General features: G+C 41.9%; 1 protein-coding gene across 3 annotated transcripts in view; it reads left to right on the top strand.

Annotated features, from left to right (window-relative positions):
• Positions 1 to 16,168, top strand: part of afap1 (actin filament associated protein 1) — a 90,907-nt gene extending 74,739 nt beyond the window's left edge. For 2 of the 3 annotated variants that reach the window (XM_084344886.1, XM_084344885.1), the window contains exons 8-18: positions 424 to 499; positions 4,220 to 4,372; positions 5,417 to 5,628; positions 6,227 to 6,372; positions 6,511 to 6,625; positions 7,281 to 7,526; positions 10,768 to 10,897; positions 11,924 to 12,088; positions 12,258 to 12,448; positions 12,586 to 12,753; positions 13,245 to 16,168. In XM_084344886.1, the coding sequence (XP_084201012.1) occupies positions 424 to 499; positions 4,220 to 4,372; positions 5,417 to 5,628; positions 6,227 to 6,372; positions 6,511 to 6,625; positions 7,281 to 7,526; positions 10,768 to 10,897; positions 11,924 to 12,088; positions 12,258 to 12,448; positions 12,586 to 12,753; positions 13,245 to 13,271 (1,629 nt within the window). In that variant the 3' untranslated portion in view covers positions 13,272 to 16,168. The remainder of the gene's footprint in view (positions 1 to 423; positions 500 to 4,219; positions 4,373 to 5,416; positions 5,629 to 6,226; positions 6,373 to 6,510; positions 6,626 to 7,280; positions 7,527 to 10,767; positions 10,898 to 11,923; positions 12,089 to 12,257; positions 12,449 to 12,585; positions 12,754 to 13,244) is intronic. The other variant, XM_084344887.1, reaches the window with a different exon arrangement.
• Positions 16,169 to 18,351: the final 2,183 nt, after the last annotated feature.

Genomic DNA, 18,351 nt, shown 5'->3' with positions numbered 1-18,351 from the left:
TAATTCCATTTGGCAGTGAAGGTAGCATGGCAGCTGAAATGAAAACACTCACTTACTGGTTTTCATTGGGAAAAGCAGGTATAATCGCAGTTAACGCTGCATTTTACTGAACCCAGCACATATGTGTGTGCTTGTATATATCCATGTGTGTGTGTAGTGGTGGAAAATGAACTACATCAGAGGCTCTTTAATGACAAACCGCTCCCAGCTTGGCACAGCAGACACAAGCTCAGCCTAATTATTCATCTATAACATGTTGCAGATGCTCCTTAGGGTTTTTTACAATGTACAATGCAATAAGACAGCTGTGTTTGTGCATTAATGTCTTTGTCAATCTGTCTTTTTTAAGAAAAGTGCAGTTTTGTTCACATGTACCTTCCTGAGCATCCTCTCTTCCTTGTGTGTGTCTTCCTGCCTGGCCAGAAGTCCTCATGTGACAGGCCGAGCTCCGACGGTGAGGCGCCTCATGAGAACGGACACAGCGACTGCAAGGACCAAGGTAAGAGTCCACAGCAGCAAACAAGTCTGTTGCTAACAGAAGTCATTTACATCGAAAATAATGAGATTTTTTCAGGTTTTAGTGTAAACACACATCTGGAAGGAGATTCATGGGAAAATCCCTCGCTATTGCATCGGAAATGATGGTTTAGTTAACTGGAATCAAAAGTAGACCTGGGTTAGAATGAAGATTTTTTGTGTGTGTGTGTGTGTGTGTGTGTGTGTGTGTGTGTGTGTGTGTGTGTGTGTGTGTGTGTGTGTGTGTGTGTGTGTGTCTGCCATGTGTGGTTTTGTTTTCTTTTGTAAAGCATTTTGTAACTCTGTTAATAAAAGTGCTATATAAATAAAGTTTCCCACAGAGGCATTCTGCCTTGCATGAAATTAAGACGGCCTCTCGTGCCACCAGGAAAGTTTTATGGGATAAATTGAGTGCAAAAACGACAAAGGCGTTAAATAAGAGACAGTAACAGCCACATTATATTTGAGTGACGTTTCTGACCCTTACACTTAAAATCTAAGGAGATTTATCGTCTCAAATTAAGACAAAGATATAATATCCATTTCTCCCACGTTTTGAATAATATAAGTTATTAAAATAATGTCCTTTAGCTCAATTCTAACTAAACACTAAATCAGAGCTTTCCCAACAATCAAGCTCATTTGTGGCCCATGTGGGGGTTTAATGTGGACCTACCCATAACATACAGTTTACCTCTTGAGCCAAAAGCTGGGCTCACGATGAGCCTACAGCATTCCTCCTTGGGGCCATAACATGGAGCCCATTGGTCCAGGGTGGGTGTGCCCAGCAGCTGATCTTCAACAGCGAAGTAATCCCACTCGAGGTCCACTTACCAATTTCTTCTGCTTTCAGCGGCTTTATTGGCAAAATGTGCTGTGAATAAAATCAGAACAGATACTTGGCATATTGTCAAATCCATCTTCGAGACAAATCACCAAACAATTGAATGATGAAGCTGGTATAATACACTTGACAAAGCTATTAAGTGAACCTTGAGTTGAGATTGTTCTGTCAAATTTGTGTGATGTTTCAACATCTGTGAATGGTTAGTGTTTAATTTATAATATAATTTGTTTTAATAGAGTGAAATCTCCATCATAAAACACTGACATCACTCAGTATAGCGTTTTATACCATTAATTGTGGCCCTAAAGTAATAGTTAAATTTAATGAGGGGTAGGGCATTATGAATATTGTTGTTTCTTGAAATCAACAACGACTTGTTCTCAGCTTGTCTGCCCTGTCTTTTCCCCTATTAATCCTTTTCATGATTCAGAGGGGAATCTCTGCAAGCTCTGAAAAGGTCAGCTTTTAATAATAATGCCTGAGGCATGAAGAATGAGCATTTATATTTATTTAAAATGGCTTTACGTGGGGATGGTCTTCCCCTGCTCAACTAGATGCCAAAACAAAGAGATATGGATGAAATAGTCTCTGATTATTTACCGTTTGTTTGCTCAGCAGGCAAAATTCCTCGGGGAGAGACATTTCATTTTCCTTGTCAGCTCAGTTATTTGGATTGTCAACTCAAATTTAACACTTTTGTTTTTTTCCTCTCTAAGATCGGTTAATTTTTCCAACATTATGTTGGAAACAGATTTCCCATCAGCCGTTAATTTCAAATCTTCAATCCAGTTGGGTTTTTTCTGGAGTCAGCACAGAGCCGTGATTCATGGACTTGATTGTGTAAGTCATGTTTATGTGTTCATTGCTGTGAAATCATGGGGGAATGTAGAAATGGGTTCAGCAATCATCTCCCAGATGAGCTTTCTGCAGTCATATAACATGTTTGATTACTTCTCTTGGGAGGTAGGCCTTAACCCTTCTGGCCTTTCACATTGTGGAAATGTATGGAAAAATCATTCAGTGTGTGGCAGTCGTCGTTCTCACCCTGCCAGCATCCCGGATGGGGACAGAAATTTAAAAAACTCCACTAGCTGAGTAGTAAACTGTGACACCAAATATGACTTTCACTATTGATCCACAGCGGTACATGTTCTGATACAGCTACACATTTTGAACACTGTAATCTGACGTAGAGAATGCTGGCAGCATTTGGCATGGGCATCTTCAGACATGGATTTTTGGCAGATTTCACACTGAATTTTGTTCAGATCTGTGGTTGTATATCGGTGTAGCTCTATCTAAGATCTCTAATCTTTACACTTGTAGTAACACTGATTAGACAACTTCACATCTGTCACATGATGTAAATCTAAATCAGAACACTTTCAGCCACATCCCAATAAAGTCTGCTATACTTGTAACTTTTCCTATGGGAGCCCATTTTCATATCACTTTCTTTCCAAATTAGACACCTCAGCTACTTATTTTGTCATCTAGTAAAAAACAATAGATTTATTGGTGAAGTAAACATTATAGACTCCACACTGAGCTCTTGGTCTTACATCACCTCCTTGTGCTTCAGTCATTCTCTCATTTAGTCCTGAAACCCTTTTTTTTTTTTTTTTTTTTTTTTTTAGCTTAATCAGCCACATTCTTTCCATGTCTGGTAACAAAAAGAGCTGATTTACTGGGATCAAATTTACCTGATCAGAGTTTTCCTCCTCATCGTCTCCTGAAGGGAAAAATAATAATAATTCCTCCTTTTTTAAAAGGTTTCGAATCGCTCTCACATTTGTGTGTCTGCTTTCCACCTCCGGCCTGCAGTGTGTGCGATGTGTGTTTGTATTCTTTACGCGTTCTTTACAGAAATTGTGTGCAGACGGCTTCCTATTTAATTAAGGCAGTCGCCATGGTAGTTGTCACATCATATCCGGGAGGAAAAAAGCAATGTGGAAAAAACTCTGGAACAGAAGCTTGTCAGTGCCAAAAAGAGTTCCTGTCACCGTATCAGTTTGGACTACTATTCATTAGCTTTCAACAGCTCCATGCCAGCACTGTGTGTCTGGTGATTATGTACAGTACATTACGGTGTGTGTGTGTCTAGAATAACTCCAGACTCTCTGCGTTAGTTGTCTCGCCATGATGACATCAGTGAAGGGGAATTCTTTATTTTTCCTCCCCCAGCTCTTCTCCACTGTCTCCTGCCTCGATATGTGGCAGCTGAGAGAAGTCAAAGTTTTCGTCCTGTCATACTGTGTGTTTGTCATCTTTTCTCCTCTTCTCCTTTCTTTCATTTTTATTTCACTTTGATTCTCTCTCATACACATTCATTTAAATGCACCGCAGACCACAGCATGTAAACAAGCGGGCCAAGCAGAAGCTATTTTCCTCATTTAGACAGACAGAACAACGTAGGGACTCAGACAGAGCCTCTTAAGACCTGGCTTATTCCACTTCCAGCAGAATGTGCACAGTCATTCCTCGCTCTCTCTTTCTTTCTCTCTTTGGATAGAAACTAGGCCAGCTGAAATCGGTCCACTCAGACCAGTGGGGTTGCGGGGATTGCAAACTGAGACTAATTCACCAACAAAGAGCTTTTGAACCCACAAGGGTCTGATTAAACCCAGTGCAACTGATTCTGAACTCATGGTTGTTTACAGTAGAGTCTAAGGTTGCGCTGTCTCTTCTTTTCCCTGTCTTTGAATCAACATAACATCTCTGTTATTTCCCATGTTCCCATAGATAACAAGGGTAGATCACATTAAGTCCGCAGGAGTCTGACTTACACAGTGTTTTAGTCATTTCTTCTTTATTCAAAGTCACGAATTAGATTCACAGTCTCTGTCTCTCTCGCAGGAAAAGGAAAGAAGAACGCAAAGTCAGAGCAGAAGACGGGGACAGTGGGGAAGGGAGCGGGGAAGAAGATCACTAAAATCATCGGGCTGGGTAAGAAGAAGCCATCGACAGATGAGCAGACCTCGTCAGCAGAAGAAGACGTACCAACATGTGGTAAGACCAAGACTTCAAAGTTAATATAGTCCACACAATGTCATCCAACCAGATCCAAAGGTGAAAGTTTGTATACGTGTTCTTAATGAGTCAAAGAAAGTGGCGAATACAAGCGCCTCTGTAATCTCTTTCCAAAAGCTGTGTTTTTGGATTCATCAAAGTCTCAGTGCGGTGAATTGTATAAATGAGGATAAACTTTTGAACAGCGTCTCCTCAAAGGAATTCTTGGTGGGTGAACACACAAAAAGCAACAGAAGGTTGTGGACCTGCTTCCAAGCCATGTGGAAACATTGTGTGTCAACAACAATACAAAAACAACACTAATTATATCATTTAGATATTTAGATTGTACAGTTTTTATTATCTATTACTATATTTTATTAGTAATTATCTTGGACTCATTTATTCCTGTCAAAACTCGTCAATACATGAAACTCTTTGGGATGACCCTACCTGCTGTGTGAGCACCCATTTTAACTTCACCACACTGAAATACATGTCTAACATCAAGTTAGGTTAAGGTATCTCTTGAGTTTTTATACTTGCCAGGGCTCCAGAGTACATTTTCATTGGTCGCACACTTTCTAACTTTGTCTTCCAGTCTAGCTACAGATGTCCACAATGAATTGGTACAAGAAAGTTCTGGAACAGCCTGTCTGAAGCATACTGAGAGCTTTACTTTGAGAACCCGGTTCATTCATTCCTCTATCATGGTGGTTAACGGTGATGACAGCAAGTGTGTGTCATGATGGGTTCAAATTGAGTATTGACTTGAGATGCTCCTCAGTCAGAAATGCAAAAGAAGAAGAGCAGAGCTACACAAACACCACATTTAAAAAATAAAATAAAAAAGAGGACTAAGGAAGACAGTCAAAGCACCGGCTTTTGTCATCACTCCTAATATGTGCATGCATAATTTGCCAGCAAGGTGCAACTCCCCTGTTTTTTCATGAAAATGAAATTATACTACTTAAACCTGTAAATTAAAAGTCAGTTCAGCTTTTCTAACTTTCATTTCCTGACTGCTTTTGCTTTGATCAACAGGCTACCTGAATGTGTTGTCCAACAACCGCTGGCGGGAGCGCTGGTGCCGCCTGAAAGACAACCAGCTGCTCCTCCATAAGGACCGGGACGACCTGAAGAGCCACATTGCCTCGCTGCCCCTTCGAGGCTGCGAGGTCAGCCCCGGCCTCGATAACAAGCACCCCTTTGCTTTCCGCCTGCTTCGTAACGGCCAGGAGGTCGCTGTCCTGGAGGTGAGCTGCGCCTTCAATGGTCTATTTGATTCTGTGTATGAGGATATTTGTATTTCTTGTTAAAGTCAGCCATTAAAAACTCTCCCATTAGTGCCAGAGAAAATATGTTAAAGCTCAGTCACACCAGTAGAGGAAAACACAGCTTGTCATGTTTTCCTCCTTTCCTCTCATGTGGTAAAACATCTCCTCCACCCAACACTGACTTGTGTCTGTGTGTTTGATGTTGTTGGTGTATATGAACTTCCTCCATTTGCTATGTTGTTGGTTTTGATTCTATTTCCTCACACAGTCTGCACGCCATCCTCTGCTAGACATTTGCTTCCAATTCTTCTCCCTGTAAAACCATATCATTACTACGCTTTTGATGGATGGCAACATGAAAAACATATCCCGTTCCTACAAGAAGCTGAAAGCGCTCTTAATTTGAAGAAATGATATTAATGTGGGGGGGAAAAGTCCTGGAATCGTTCAAGAAAGCTTCAACAAAAAGATGCAAGAGATGGTGCAGTGGGTGTCTCAACGTGTCCATACGCAGTGCAGCTCACTTGAATATCACATAAACTGACTGACTTCATGTAACTCTGTCCTTTTCCCCCAGGCCTCCTCCTCTGAGGTGATGGGTCGCTGGTTGGGGGTTTTATTGGCTGAGACCGGCTCCACCACCGACCCAGCCACCCTGCATTACGACTACATCGATGTCGAGACCACTGCCAATGTCATCCAGCTGGCCAAGCAGTCCTTCTGGTGAGGGACGCACATCTTTGCTAGTGATTATGCTAGATAATGACCTCTCCAAGCACATGAAACTCTGAGGTTACAGTAGTGCTTTATTAAAAAGACGTGGATCCTTTACGATGAATCCTGATGTTTTTATTCTGACAGTTTCACCAGTAAGCGTGCTGTCTCTCCTAACCCTTACCTGGACAACCCAGTCAATGGCTACGCCTGTCCCACTGGAATGGCTCTACACTATGATGACGTGCCCATCAACGGAATAGTAAGGACACACCTGCACTGATACACAGCAGCTGCACCCTTCTAGTTGTTCATCTCTTTTTGGGCTGAACTTTGATCGTTGCTCTGTTTGCTAACTGCTTTTCACTTTTCTGTACGGCATTGAAGGTGCTACATGTATGATTTTAACATCATTTCATGGTGATTAACTGAAAGAGAGAGTTGTTTTAAATAACAGGGCAGAGTCACAGCTCTGTCTCTGTATGCTCCTCCAACACATCCAGTGATTTCAACCAGACTGACCGTATGAAACTGATCACACTAGTTGAATTTATTTTATTACAATTATTGGAAACATACCTTGCAATGTCATAAAATGATTTCATTTTAAGTCCCCCTCCAGTCAACACTGTGTTCTTCTTCTTGCTCCTACAGTTAAATGTTTAAGCTTGTAGAATGATGAGTTTGATGGAGTGTGATGATTATGACAATATTTAATAGATGTCAAAATGCCACGTGTAGCACCTTTAGATTATGTAATTTATTACAATAACACTTGCTATGGTAATGTAGTATAACCTCTCCTCTCCTCTCCTCTCCTCTCCTCTCCTGTCCTCACCCCTCCTCTCCTCTCCTCTCCTCTCCTCTCCCCTCCTCTCCTCTCCTCCTGCTTGCATGCTTGCTGGGTCTAACTGAAGGACCCAGAGGCGCAGTACTCCAGTCCAAGCACAGGGGGGCGCCAGCTGAAAGAGGAGGCGCACTATGAGAATACTGACCTCTATGAGAACATGCCCTCACCCAAGCTGACCACTCGCTATCCTCCTAAGTCTTCCTCTTCTTCTACTTCCTCCTCCTCCACCTCTAACAAGCACTACAAAAGCCCTGTTTCTAAAGTCTCTTCTAAGTTCATTGCTGCTGATACTAAAACTAAAGACACGGCTCAGGTGACTAACACTCAACGCTGCCTAACCATCACTGTTTTCCACATTCACACTGTTCTAAGTCTTTAACTCTTTTTGTGCGTGTACTTGTGATTACATGTTCTCAACATGGGGTTGTTAAGTTTTGATTAATCCCAGAAAACTGATGTGAATTTGGTTTTGTTTGTTGAAACAGATGTCCTCTTAGTAACAATATTTCCCTGTATGACTCTAAAATTGCTGGCTTTAAAAGTAAACCCATGTGATTTGGTCGTGATGGACGCACTAAAATATTATGACGTGCTGGGAATTAATGATATATTATTAATAGAATATTATTAATGAATGATATATCACTCTGAGACAGGGGCATAAAACTAATATTCAAAACAGTAAAGCAGACCCCAGTGTCAGGGAAAACAGAAAATGATGTGAGTGTTTTTGAAAGGTGGAGGCGAAGTCAATCTGCCACAATATACGGCAAGTATTTTAAATACGCATCCAATATTTTTTGTCAACTTAGGGCAAGCTGGGAAGTAAGAACAGAGAACATCTGATATTTTAAAGTTGTTATGGCTAACATGTTGGCGAACAGTTGCCTGTTCAGACATGGAGCAACAATATCAAGTCGTGTTTCTTGAAAACTTGTCTAAAATTTGATGAGACTTCTCAAATGCAGAAAAAAGCTACAAATGCATTTCTTCACGCTCTTTTAAATGTAAGATAATTGCTTAAAGCTGCACGAGGTGACTTTTTTCCAGGCTAGTGGGGGAAGCGGGAAAAGCTGTTGAATACAATCTCGACATAATGTCACCTTATAGAGTTATAAAAGCTTTATAACATGCAATATTTGCCTACGGATCTCCACATGATTCAATATAGTCGAATATTCTCTCTCTTTTCACTCTGCTTTTCGGTTCTGGGCATGTAGTGTAAACAGGCAGCTCGTTTGCCTAAAACAGCTGTGTGCTACAGCTGGAGTTTGTGTGCCAGGACACCAAAACAATGAGCTAAAAGAGGCAAAAAATGAGCGACACCTTTGACATGTAGACACGAAGACATTGGATCCATTGTTGACATGTGACGTATTGATTCTACTCACAAATTCACAAACACTTTATAATAGCCATCATTAAGTAGTAGTAGTAGTAGTAAGTATATAACTAGGAGAGCACGACCGATATATCGGTTGGCTGATATTATTGGCCAATCACAAATATATCCATATCTGCGTATATATTGCCCGATATGTGCCAATATGTAAACAGTTTTTTAGCGATTATAATACAGGATAAGACCATTTATTAATGCTTGTTATTCTTGTTATTGCGTTTTCACAAATTCTTTTAAAACCCTGAAACTGATATATTTGTGTATCTCAAATGATGAGTTCCCATCCCATCACTAAAGTGGTGAATCTTCTGATTTCATGCACTGTGAACAAGTGAAAGTAAGAGGTGCTTGGCTGAAGGATAGAGGAAATTCAGTTTATTATTCCTAAAGAAGCATGTTTTGACTCACCGGACGAGGTGTTGATGTTGGCCACCCACAAGCCAGCCTCTCTTTCCAGTCAGCCTGTGAATATTGTTGGCCCTCTGGTGTAGTTCTTAGTATTTCAATTATCACCATGACGGGGCCTGAAGTCATTCCTGTGTCCTGTCTTTGGAAACACATGGCATGTGCTGCACCTCCAATAACACATCCTCCGATCAGGCTTCTCAGAGTAGATAGTGACCACCGACTTAAAGGAGCAATTCGCCCAAAAATGAAAATTCAGTCGATATCTACTCACCGCAATGCTGATGGAGAGTCGGATGAAGCGTAGAAGCCACAAAACATTTCTGGAACTTGGCTGCTTGACAGCTTTGAAGCATTCTCGGCAACAATTGAAGTAGACGGGGACAGAAAAAAACATAAAATGACCCCATGCAGGGTGAACTGTTCCTTTAATATCAATAATATCTTACTAGATTGTTTGTTTCGTGTGTTTTGTGTGTAGTACAGTATATGTACAGTATGACTATAGAATATATATGGACTGTGTGTGTGTATGTGGGTGTGTGTGTGCGTGCGTGTGTGGTTGACCCACATAGTGTATTTCCTTCCTCTCCTTTACAGTGAGCATCAGCTGTGTGTGTAATTTACATTTTTATAGCCCTGCTCTAAGTGCCACCCTGCTTCCACCACCACATAAGTTACCACATGGTGTTGTATGGAGCTCCGCCTCCTCCCCGCCGCCCCTTTGATGTGTGTGCTGTGTGGCGTGGCCAAGGGGTGTTAACATCGCCTCCAAGACCACAAAGTGCCGCTCCACTATAACAAGTAGACTTTCATCCAACGAGGTGTGCAGCAGACTGCAGGTGGCACTGCCTGCCTGATAACCAAGTGTCAAGTTTGATATGAGGAGCTCCTGATCAGTCATTGTTTTAGTCTGGGTCTCTGCTGCTTGGATAAGGCTGTTTAAAATGTATGACTTAAGTCATATTTACAGTATAACATCAACCCCTCATAGAGTATAAGGCTATTAAAAGTTGTTAATATTATTCCACCATTGTTATTATGGGACAAATGACATGATGGTGTGTAGTTCCATCCTAATAAAAGCAAAAGCAAATTAATAAATACAGGACAGAATGTGTTTCATGGCACCTAAATAATCAATTTATCATAAATTATCATTATACCATTTTTAAAAATACATTATTACATAAATACAGTATACTGGCAGCTGTTTTTTGCCAATTGGCAGACAGTTAGCTCGGGAACACAGTGGAGCAGTTCGTATTTAGCAGATAGTGAGCCACATATGTTCTCAGGAGTTGGTTGAGACCAAAACAGAGGTAAAAGGAGAGTGAATATTGGACTACCATTCTTCAGGTTGCTGTTTTGGCCATAAGAACTTTTTGTCAGGTGGCGTTTGGTCAAGGTTTTGTTTTCAGCTTGTTGCCATCAAAGCGTAATAAATAATACATTTCTTGAAGAATTTACAATCCATTTTCAACTTCTAAGAAAAGTAAACTAATTGAAATCAAATGTCATCATACAAGTTAATAATTCAAATTTTGTTTATAACACAAGTTCTATTTTTTGTGTGTATCCTCGATGTTTTCCTTATTCTAATACAAAACTATAGTCATTTAAACTGAACCATATCCCGCCCTTCAAGGTTTGTCTTTCTGGGACAAATAGGTCACATATGTGCAGTATTCATTTTTCTGAAATATTATTTAAAAAGTCTCCCACCTCCTTGTTCTCCTCCTATCAGCTGAAAGGAAAGAAGGGAGCAGCGACCAATGGTGTGGCATCAAAACAGAAGGCAGAGCCAAAGAACCAGTCCAAGAAGAACGGAGTGAATGGGACGAATGGGACAGCTTCTCTGAAACGCAACAACTCCGGTAAGAAGCAACAAAACATATGGTTACAGGTTTACTTATTTTCATTAGTGTTTCTATCAGAAGTGCTTGTCATACTTGTCATGTTAAACTGGTATAGAAAGTCAACTTTTAAGATATTTTTCATGAAATCAAAATTGACATATCGTTAGAATACCAGCCTCCGAGAGTGGACCACCTTTTCCAGTCAGTTCTTGTGCTGTGAGTGAGCGATCAGACAGTGTGTCTGCCCCCCCGGTCCCAGCCTCACCACTACTTATTGCTTTCTAGCAAAACTCGACTCCACAGCAATTTGGAAAATGCAGGATGTCCTAATTACAGCTGGTTTAAGTAGGGGGGAGTAAATAACTCAAAAACCTAAAACCTATCATAACCTCGAGACGATCCGCGTGGCGCAAGTCAGCCAGACTTGGAACCTCCTGCCAAAGTTGGGGTAACACTCAAGCAGATGCGATAGCAGAGGTGGAGGCCAGATTGTCGGGAGGGCGGAATGTGGTTCTGTTAATCCTTGTGGTTCAGAACAGGGTTATTTCTTTCTGCCTAATGTGCGAACGAGGAGGGTTGTCATCGGAACGGACTCGCCAGTTATGTGTCATGTTGGATTTAGAGTATGCCGCACTATTCTCATATTTCCAGTGTCAAATACGTATAAGTATATTGAATTTGAAAAAAATGTCAGCGGTGGTTTGATCGATTCCTCAGAAGTTCACATTAGACACACAGATGTTGGATGGTTACCCTCAGTGTATTTTCCAGTAAGAGAGAGCATGGTGTAATTAATAACTGCTTAAGGCTGTGGCTGTGAGTTCAGTTGGTGTCTGGGCAGTCCATGTGCCCTGGGAATAAAGGCTATGCTCTGCTTTTCCCACGTGTGGGTTCGGGTTCTTGTTGACCTGGAAAATCTCTTATTTTCAGATTTCAGGGGCAGTGCAGCATCACATACACGTATATGTATAAGTCTGCATTACTGTAGTTTATTTTGAACTATCTTTGTATCCAGCCGCTTCACACCCGATCTTTCCCTCACAGACGCAGAGCAGTGTAAGTACGGCAAGAACCGCGTGGAGGCCGACGCTAAACGGCTGCAGTCCAAGGAGGAAGAGCTGATGAAGAAGAAGCAGGAGATAAGGAACCATCTGACCCAGCTGAAGAAGGAGAGGAGAGACCTGCGCACTGCTGTGGAAGCTGCTGCTGGTGAGAGAGAGCGAGAGAGTCTATATTTGAGTGTTGGAGTGCTTATTTAATGTCTGAAATTTAAAGGAGCAGGAGGGTAAAGTGTTGGAAAAGCTCTCCAGCCCCTCGAATTAACATCCTGCCAGGTAAAAGTTTACTAAAGTGAAATCCCCCTCTCTTCCTCCTGTAGGCAAACGTTCACACGGCTCACTGTCGGAGCGACTTAAGAAGGTGGAGGAGGACTGCAGGAAGAAGGAGGAGGAGCGGGTGAACCTGGAACTTGAGATGACGGAGGTGAAAGAGAGCCTGAAGAAAGCCCTGAGCGGCGGGGTCACCCTCGGCCTCACCATCGAACCAAAAGCTGGCTCCTCTAGACTTCAGGTCAGAACACCTTGGACTAACAAAGTGTCTGTGGCTCAGAAAAGTAAATGCTGCTGGCTTGAAATTGCCACCGACCGTCAACTAACTGCAAGCCACCAATGTCTTTCCCCTCTGTGTGTGTGTGTGTGTGTGTGTAGTCACCGGCAATGTCACGACGGACCCAGGAGTCTTCTCCCTTCTCCAGCTGTGACACCAGTGACACCGAGTCCTGCTCCCTGCCGGTCAACAGCGCCTCACTGCTCCGCCGGCAGCAGGGCGGCCAGAAGCCCTCGCCAGTCCGGGGACACGTCCTCAGGAAGGCCAAGGTCAGAGCTCAGAAAGCAGGCCGGGGCTATAACATTACAAATCGTTTGCTTATACATCGGGCTAGTCATCCTCTCACACTATGTTGCATGAATAACACAGCAGGGCACACCGCACCATTGAAACACAACGTTTAGGACTTCATAGCTGAGGCCTAAGACATGCACAACAATGATACTGAGTGTCAGCAATGCCTTGACACTTTTTGGGACAGGGTCGACAGTGGAAGAGAAGAAGAGCAACACGTAGTCATCACCACAACAAGTTTTTATTTTTAGGATAGTTTCATACCTTCTGCTTATTCATTTCACTTGATTAACAATGATTACACACGTTCTGATACGACTTAACACGACTATTATATACAGCGATCTTGAAAAGTGACACTGCTGATGAACTGACAGATAAAATGTCAACGCTGATGTCAAATGTAAACACACACAAAATGTGTTGGCTCATGCAAACTAAGTGTGTTTTTGTGTCTTTTCCGCAGGAATGGGAGCAGAAGAACGGCACATAAACCACTCCACCCCTCACTTTCTCTTACTTTCATTTCTCTTTTTTCTATTGAAGAAATTGTGTATATATTTATTTAAAACTGTTCATGCTGTCCAAGTGCGTTGAGGAGGACACAAGCATAGCATCCACATGAACCAAAACACGTTGCTGGTTTTAGTATCCTGTCAGTACCACAACATAAAACCTTTTTAAACTTTTTTACTATTGAGCATGCTCAGTGTACTAAGTTGTTCAACTTGTGTTGTCCGCTGTACTCCTTTTCAAGCAACCACCTTTTGATTGTTTCTCTTTTCATTCGAATCTGTTCCGGCAGATTGGGGTTCAAAAAAAGGTCAAAACCAAGTATTTATTTGTAAATGTTTAAAGGAAATACTAGCTTCCCTTTGTTTATTTATGTTGAAATATTTAAAGTTTTTTTTTTTTGTAGAATTTGTGGCGCTCCACAGTTTCCCATTTGCTACACAGTTAATGGTTCTCACTCATGGGTGTCAGCATCAGAAAACAAATGTGCGTCTTTAAGGGTCACAGCTATCGTAACACACACCGGCTGAGTGACAGTGCTGCTTCGCTCTAAGGGGGTATGTCAAGAAGCAGAATTATTCCAAGTGTGCTCTATGAAACACTATAGATCAAAGAGAGGTCATGACCTGAAGGAACCATCTGGGAAGGTGCCTCTAGAAACGGTTTAGAAATCATTTATAATAAAAACTTGGCAGGTGAATGAACGGAACCATCTGTCTGTTTCCATCTATCATGGACTAACTCCAATCACATCAACAACAGGAGAACGCGACCACAACGGAGCCAGTTGGTAAATTAAACTTTAGCGAAGCCATTCGGGAGAAGACCAAAACCAACTTTTCTATTAATAAAAGCCTAAACTTCTGTTCTTTGCTCTTCTCTCAATGAGAAATACTCTCCAGTTCTGATATAAGTCATGCTTTAGCAGCTAGGGTTGGGTACTGTTCATACTGGTTCCGATACTAACAGTACCTTTTCTCCGGTGCTTAACTCTTTCCGTAATAACAAACATGTTATTTCATTGCACATGGCATGAGTCAGTATCTTTAATTTTTATAGAGCATATTAAATGTTGTGTATGCCTGAGAATATGAGCACACGTCGTTTTATGTTAATTATATGAACTAAAACAGATCATTTGTAAATATACTTTTATCGAGATCGCAGTGCTAACCTCCGTCGTTAATTTAGTTGATACACTTAAAAGTACCGAGTTTGGTTGTTGTCGCACCTAAACCACGCCTCTCCCACTGGCTCTTGTGGTCCGGCTTGCACCGATATAATCATACAGATGTTAAATCTTAAATATCAAACATGTTTGATATTACCGGGGCGCCTCAGATGAGTCTGTAAACCCCTCACATTACCCAGATCCTAACCAGGTTACTCCTCTGATTGTTTGGAGGGGCGCATCAGGATTAAATCTGCCCTGAACACCTGCAATTTGAGACCAGCTTGACTCAAGTCTTCTCTGACATCCGCAGCGCAGCTTTGCCACGTGGCAGATGTATTGCTCAGTACCCAAGGAAGCACAGTGTCAGGTGTGATTTAGTTTGATTGAGCTTTTCTCAAAAGCTGCAAGCAGCAATACCCCAGACCAACTGGTCAGCCCCTTTTGAACGGGCACTGTGCTAGTTTTTAAAGTTGAACAGCACTGTGTCTGTCCAGAAACAGTATGACAGTTTCTTCGGGGCTAGTGTAAGTGTTTGGTCAGAATAATCCCGAATAAAACCACTAGACCACTAGGGGTAATTAAGAAAATGTGTGTACCTGTTGTTACTGTCAATGGAATAATTGTGCTTCTTTAAATGGTCCCTTACTGTGATGATGGGTGGCTATCATGAGGCTGCAGCAGGACTCTAGCTGGGTGTGTGTTAGCACTTGGAAAGCAGGGCAGGTCAGGCTGAGGCGTGGCCGCCCTTGGATTTGGCGCTTGTCATTGGAAAACTCAGAAACCTCAACTGACGTGGCTGACGTTAGTCCTTCATCCAAGAGCCTCGGTCCAGATCCTCTAATCACACCACTGGTTTACTGTAGCCCTGTGATCTGACTCTGTGTGTGTGCATGTGTGTGCGCATTTAAACGTCTTCAAGGCACATTCCAAACCCATCGACAATACACTGACTAAAATAGAGGCACTTGCTGTAAACTCAAAAAATTGCTGTGTTCCGCTAAATCAGAGACTGTGATCTTCAGACTGCTTCACACACACACACACACACACACACACACACACACACACACACACACACACACACACACACACGCACACAATAATATCACATTTTTATGCTGCTTTTTTAATAGCTTTATGTTCCACTGATTGCGCTTTGCTGCCATGTTGATACTGCTAAGTATACAAGGTGCTTTATTGGGATCGGTAGCAGAAGTAGCGTTAGCCTGCACCACAGCTAGAGTTTTGAAATCAATACCACGCAGCACATTGGCGCCAAACTGCTCCTTGGCCTTGTGTATGTACTTTCTGTCCCTTTTCTGTACCCATTTAAAAGCAGCAGTCTGTTCCTGCTGCTTTCAAACGGATACCCCTCAAGTCTGTGAGCTAGTAGTCAGCATGTTAGCATGAAGACGGGGTGCATGGGGAGTTATATCTACACGTATTTAGTTCAATTTGATTCCCTGTCGGCTCAGCGTGGCTTCAACCTGAGCGAGATGTCTGATGTCAGTAAATGTGAACCTGCTGTACATAGCTTAGATCTGTGGGAGGGGGGTGGGGGATGCACGGGGGAGTACAGACTCATACATCAGTGTTTGTTTTTTGCACCTTATACATTTTCTATTCTACTGTTGTATTCTCAGACGGTCTCCGGCTCGGTGACAGACATGCTGTACATAAATGAATAAACCTCTTGACAAACAGCCCTCGTTGTCTTTGTGCTTTGTTGGCGGCCTTGTTATGAAGATTCATGACAACGTGTGCACTCCCAGCAACATCTGATGAAGAGCATGTGATTTGATTGTGAGCTACTGTACTAAATGGATCTTGGACACTTTTTCCAAATGCATATTTCTGACATTAGATGGAAAATGACAGTTTGAAATGCACTGCACCAGTGCAGCCACCTTGTGGCAGAAAATGGTATAGCAGCGATTGGCAATGTAATGTGTAATCAGCTGGTGGTAATACTGCATACCACAGGAAGATTTGGGTACGGCTTAACGGTATCAAAAGATGGTTATCACCCAGCCGTAGTGCAGAGGTCCTGCTGCTTTTGCCAACGCACAAGCACAAACTGTTTGGCTGGCAAAGTGGCCTCGACCAGACCAAGCAGATGATAAGCACTGCAACATATCAGATCCACAGCCCTGACTCCAACCTGCCCAGCCATACCACCCATATGAACATGCTCAAGAAGTGGCATCCCTGCACCACCAGAGGCCCACACACTTTTTATTAAGGCTCTGTGGGAGGAAGATGAGCCGGCAGAGTACTTGTTGGGAAGTTCTGCAACTGTTTTAAAGAGGTTTTACTGTTTAGACAAGAAAAGTTACTCAAGGAAGGAGGAGAAACTTTTTTTACAACCTATAATGTTGCTACCCACATCAACATTTTGTCAGGTCATCTGTCACGTTGCTTTTTGCATAAAAGATGCAACAGACCTGTGAAGTTTGTCACGGAGCATCTATCATCTGAGCTGTGGACGGAGTGAAAGCAATGTAGAAATACTTGATTACAAGTAAAAAAAAATCTGTAAACAAGGGCATCATGCAAGCTAAAAGTTTTATTTTGAAAAGAGCTAAACCGATCAAAACACAGTAATAGCTGTATTTTCAAACACAATACCTAAAGCAGCAGATGAGACATGTGACGTAGCCTCGACTATAAGACACGGACCTGCACTGGACTCATTCATTCACATAAGTCTGCCTACACTCTGTGTGTTATAGAGAATCTGTTGTGCAGTTCAAACACTTCACTGATAACTGAACTGTAAAACACCACAAATTATGCATCTGTAGAGGTGTTACTCCTCTTTCCCCCTGAGAACCAATATCCCCTGACCTGGGGGTGCTTGATGTAGTACTAAACTGTGTGTTGATATGCAGCCTTCCTGACCTAAAAATAGTTTATGTCTTTATCTAGTGGTGCTGCTGCCTTAATAAAAAACATTACTGTACTAAAAGAGCACAACTACTATTTTCCTTTAAAATAACGCAGAAGAAGAAAAAGAAGTTTGCATTTCTTTATGTGGCCTGCTCTGTGTTTTGCCTATGGAAAAACAATGCCTTCGACAACAATGCAAAGCAGGCACGACAATGGTCACAGGAGAGTTATAATGATGATAAAGACGACACACAGTGGCTGGTTTAGTTGTTTTTCACATTAATATGACACATTTCACTCCAGGCATGGACATGATCCTGTGATCCCACTGTGATCACACAATGATTTCTATGACAGGAGCTAAAGCCAGGTGTACAGATGTTGTATGAGACGGTGGCTTTAGCTTTAAGTTTGTCCACCATTCTGATAAAAGCATATTGAAACATTTACATGCAACAAAGCAAACCGTCGCACAAGACTGGAAGGAAGCAAAAAAGATATTTATGAAGGGGAGGAGAGGTTAAAGAAAACTATTTTTTTTATGAAAGAAACATGGAGGAAAGTGTTACACTCTCTCCTACCGTTTCCTTCATTTTATTTTTCTTCACTTCTCTTATTTCATTTTAATTTTCATCTGAATAAAATTAGTGGTGTTAAAAGCAAACATCTGATTTGGTTTCTAAGTTAACATTGGAACTACTTTCTACTGTAAACACAGACATGTGAGCACCAAAACATACATTTATTGTGGTATGTCTTCACTGTATTGTTTTGGCTAAAAGAGAGAATATACAGTTGCAATCAAAATTATTCAACCCCCACTACAAATTAGGTTTATTGGCAAAATGCACAAACTAGCAGCTGTTTGCAATAAACAGATAAAGCCTTGGTGGACTTTGAGGTATGCTTGGGATCACTGTCCTGTTGGAAGGTCCAATGACGCCCAAGCTTCCTCACAGACGGCATGACATTTTCTGAGATTTCCTGATACTTGATT

The sequence above is a fragment of the Pagrus pagrus genome, assembly GCF_965226575.1.
Source record: "Pagrus pagrus genome assembly, chromosome: 22".
Lineage (NCBI taxonomy): Eukaryota > Metazoa > Chordata > Actinopteri > Spariformes > Sparidae > Pagrus > Pagrus pagrus.
The sequence above is the reverse complement of the archived record's forward strand: the minus strand, read 5'-3'. Positions and strand labels throughout refer to the sequence as shown.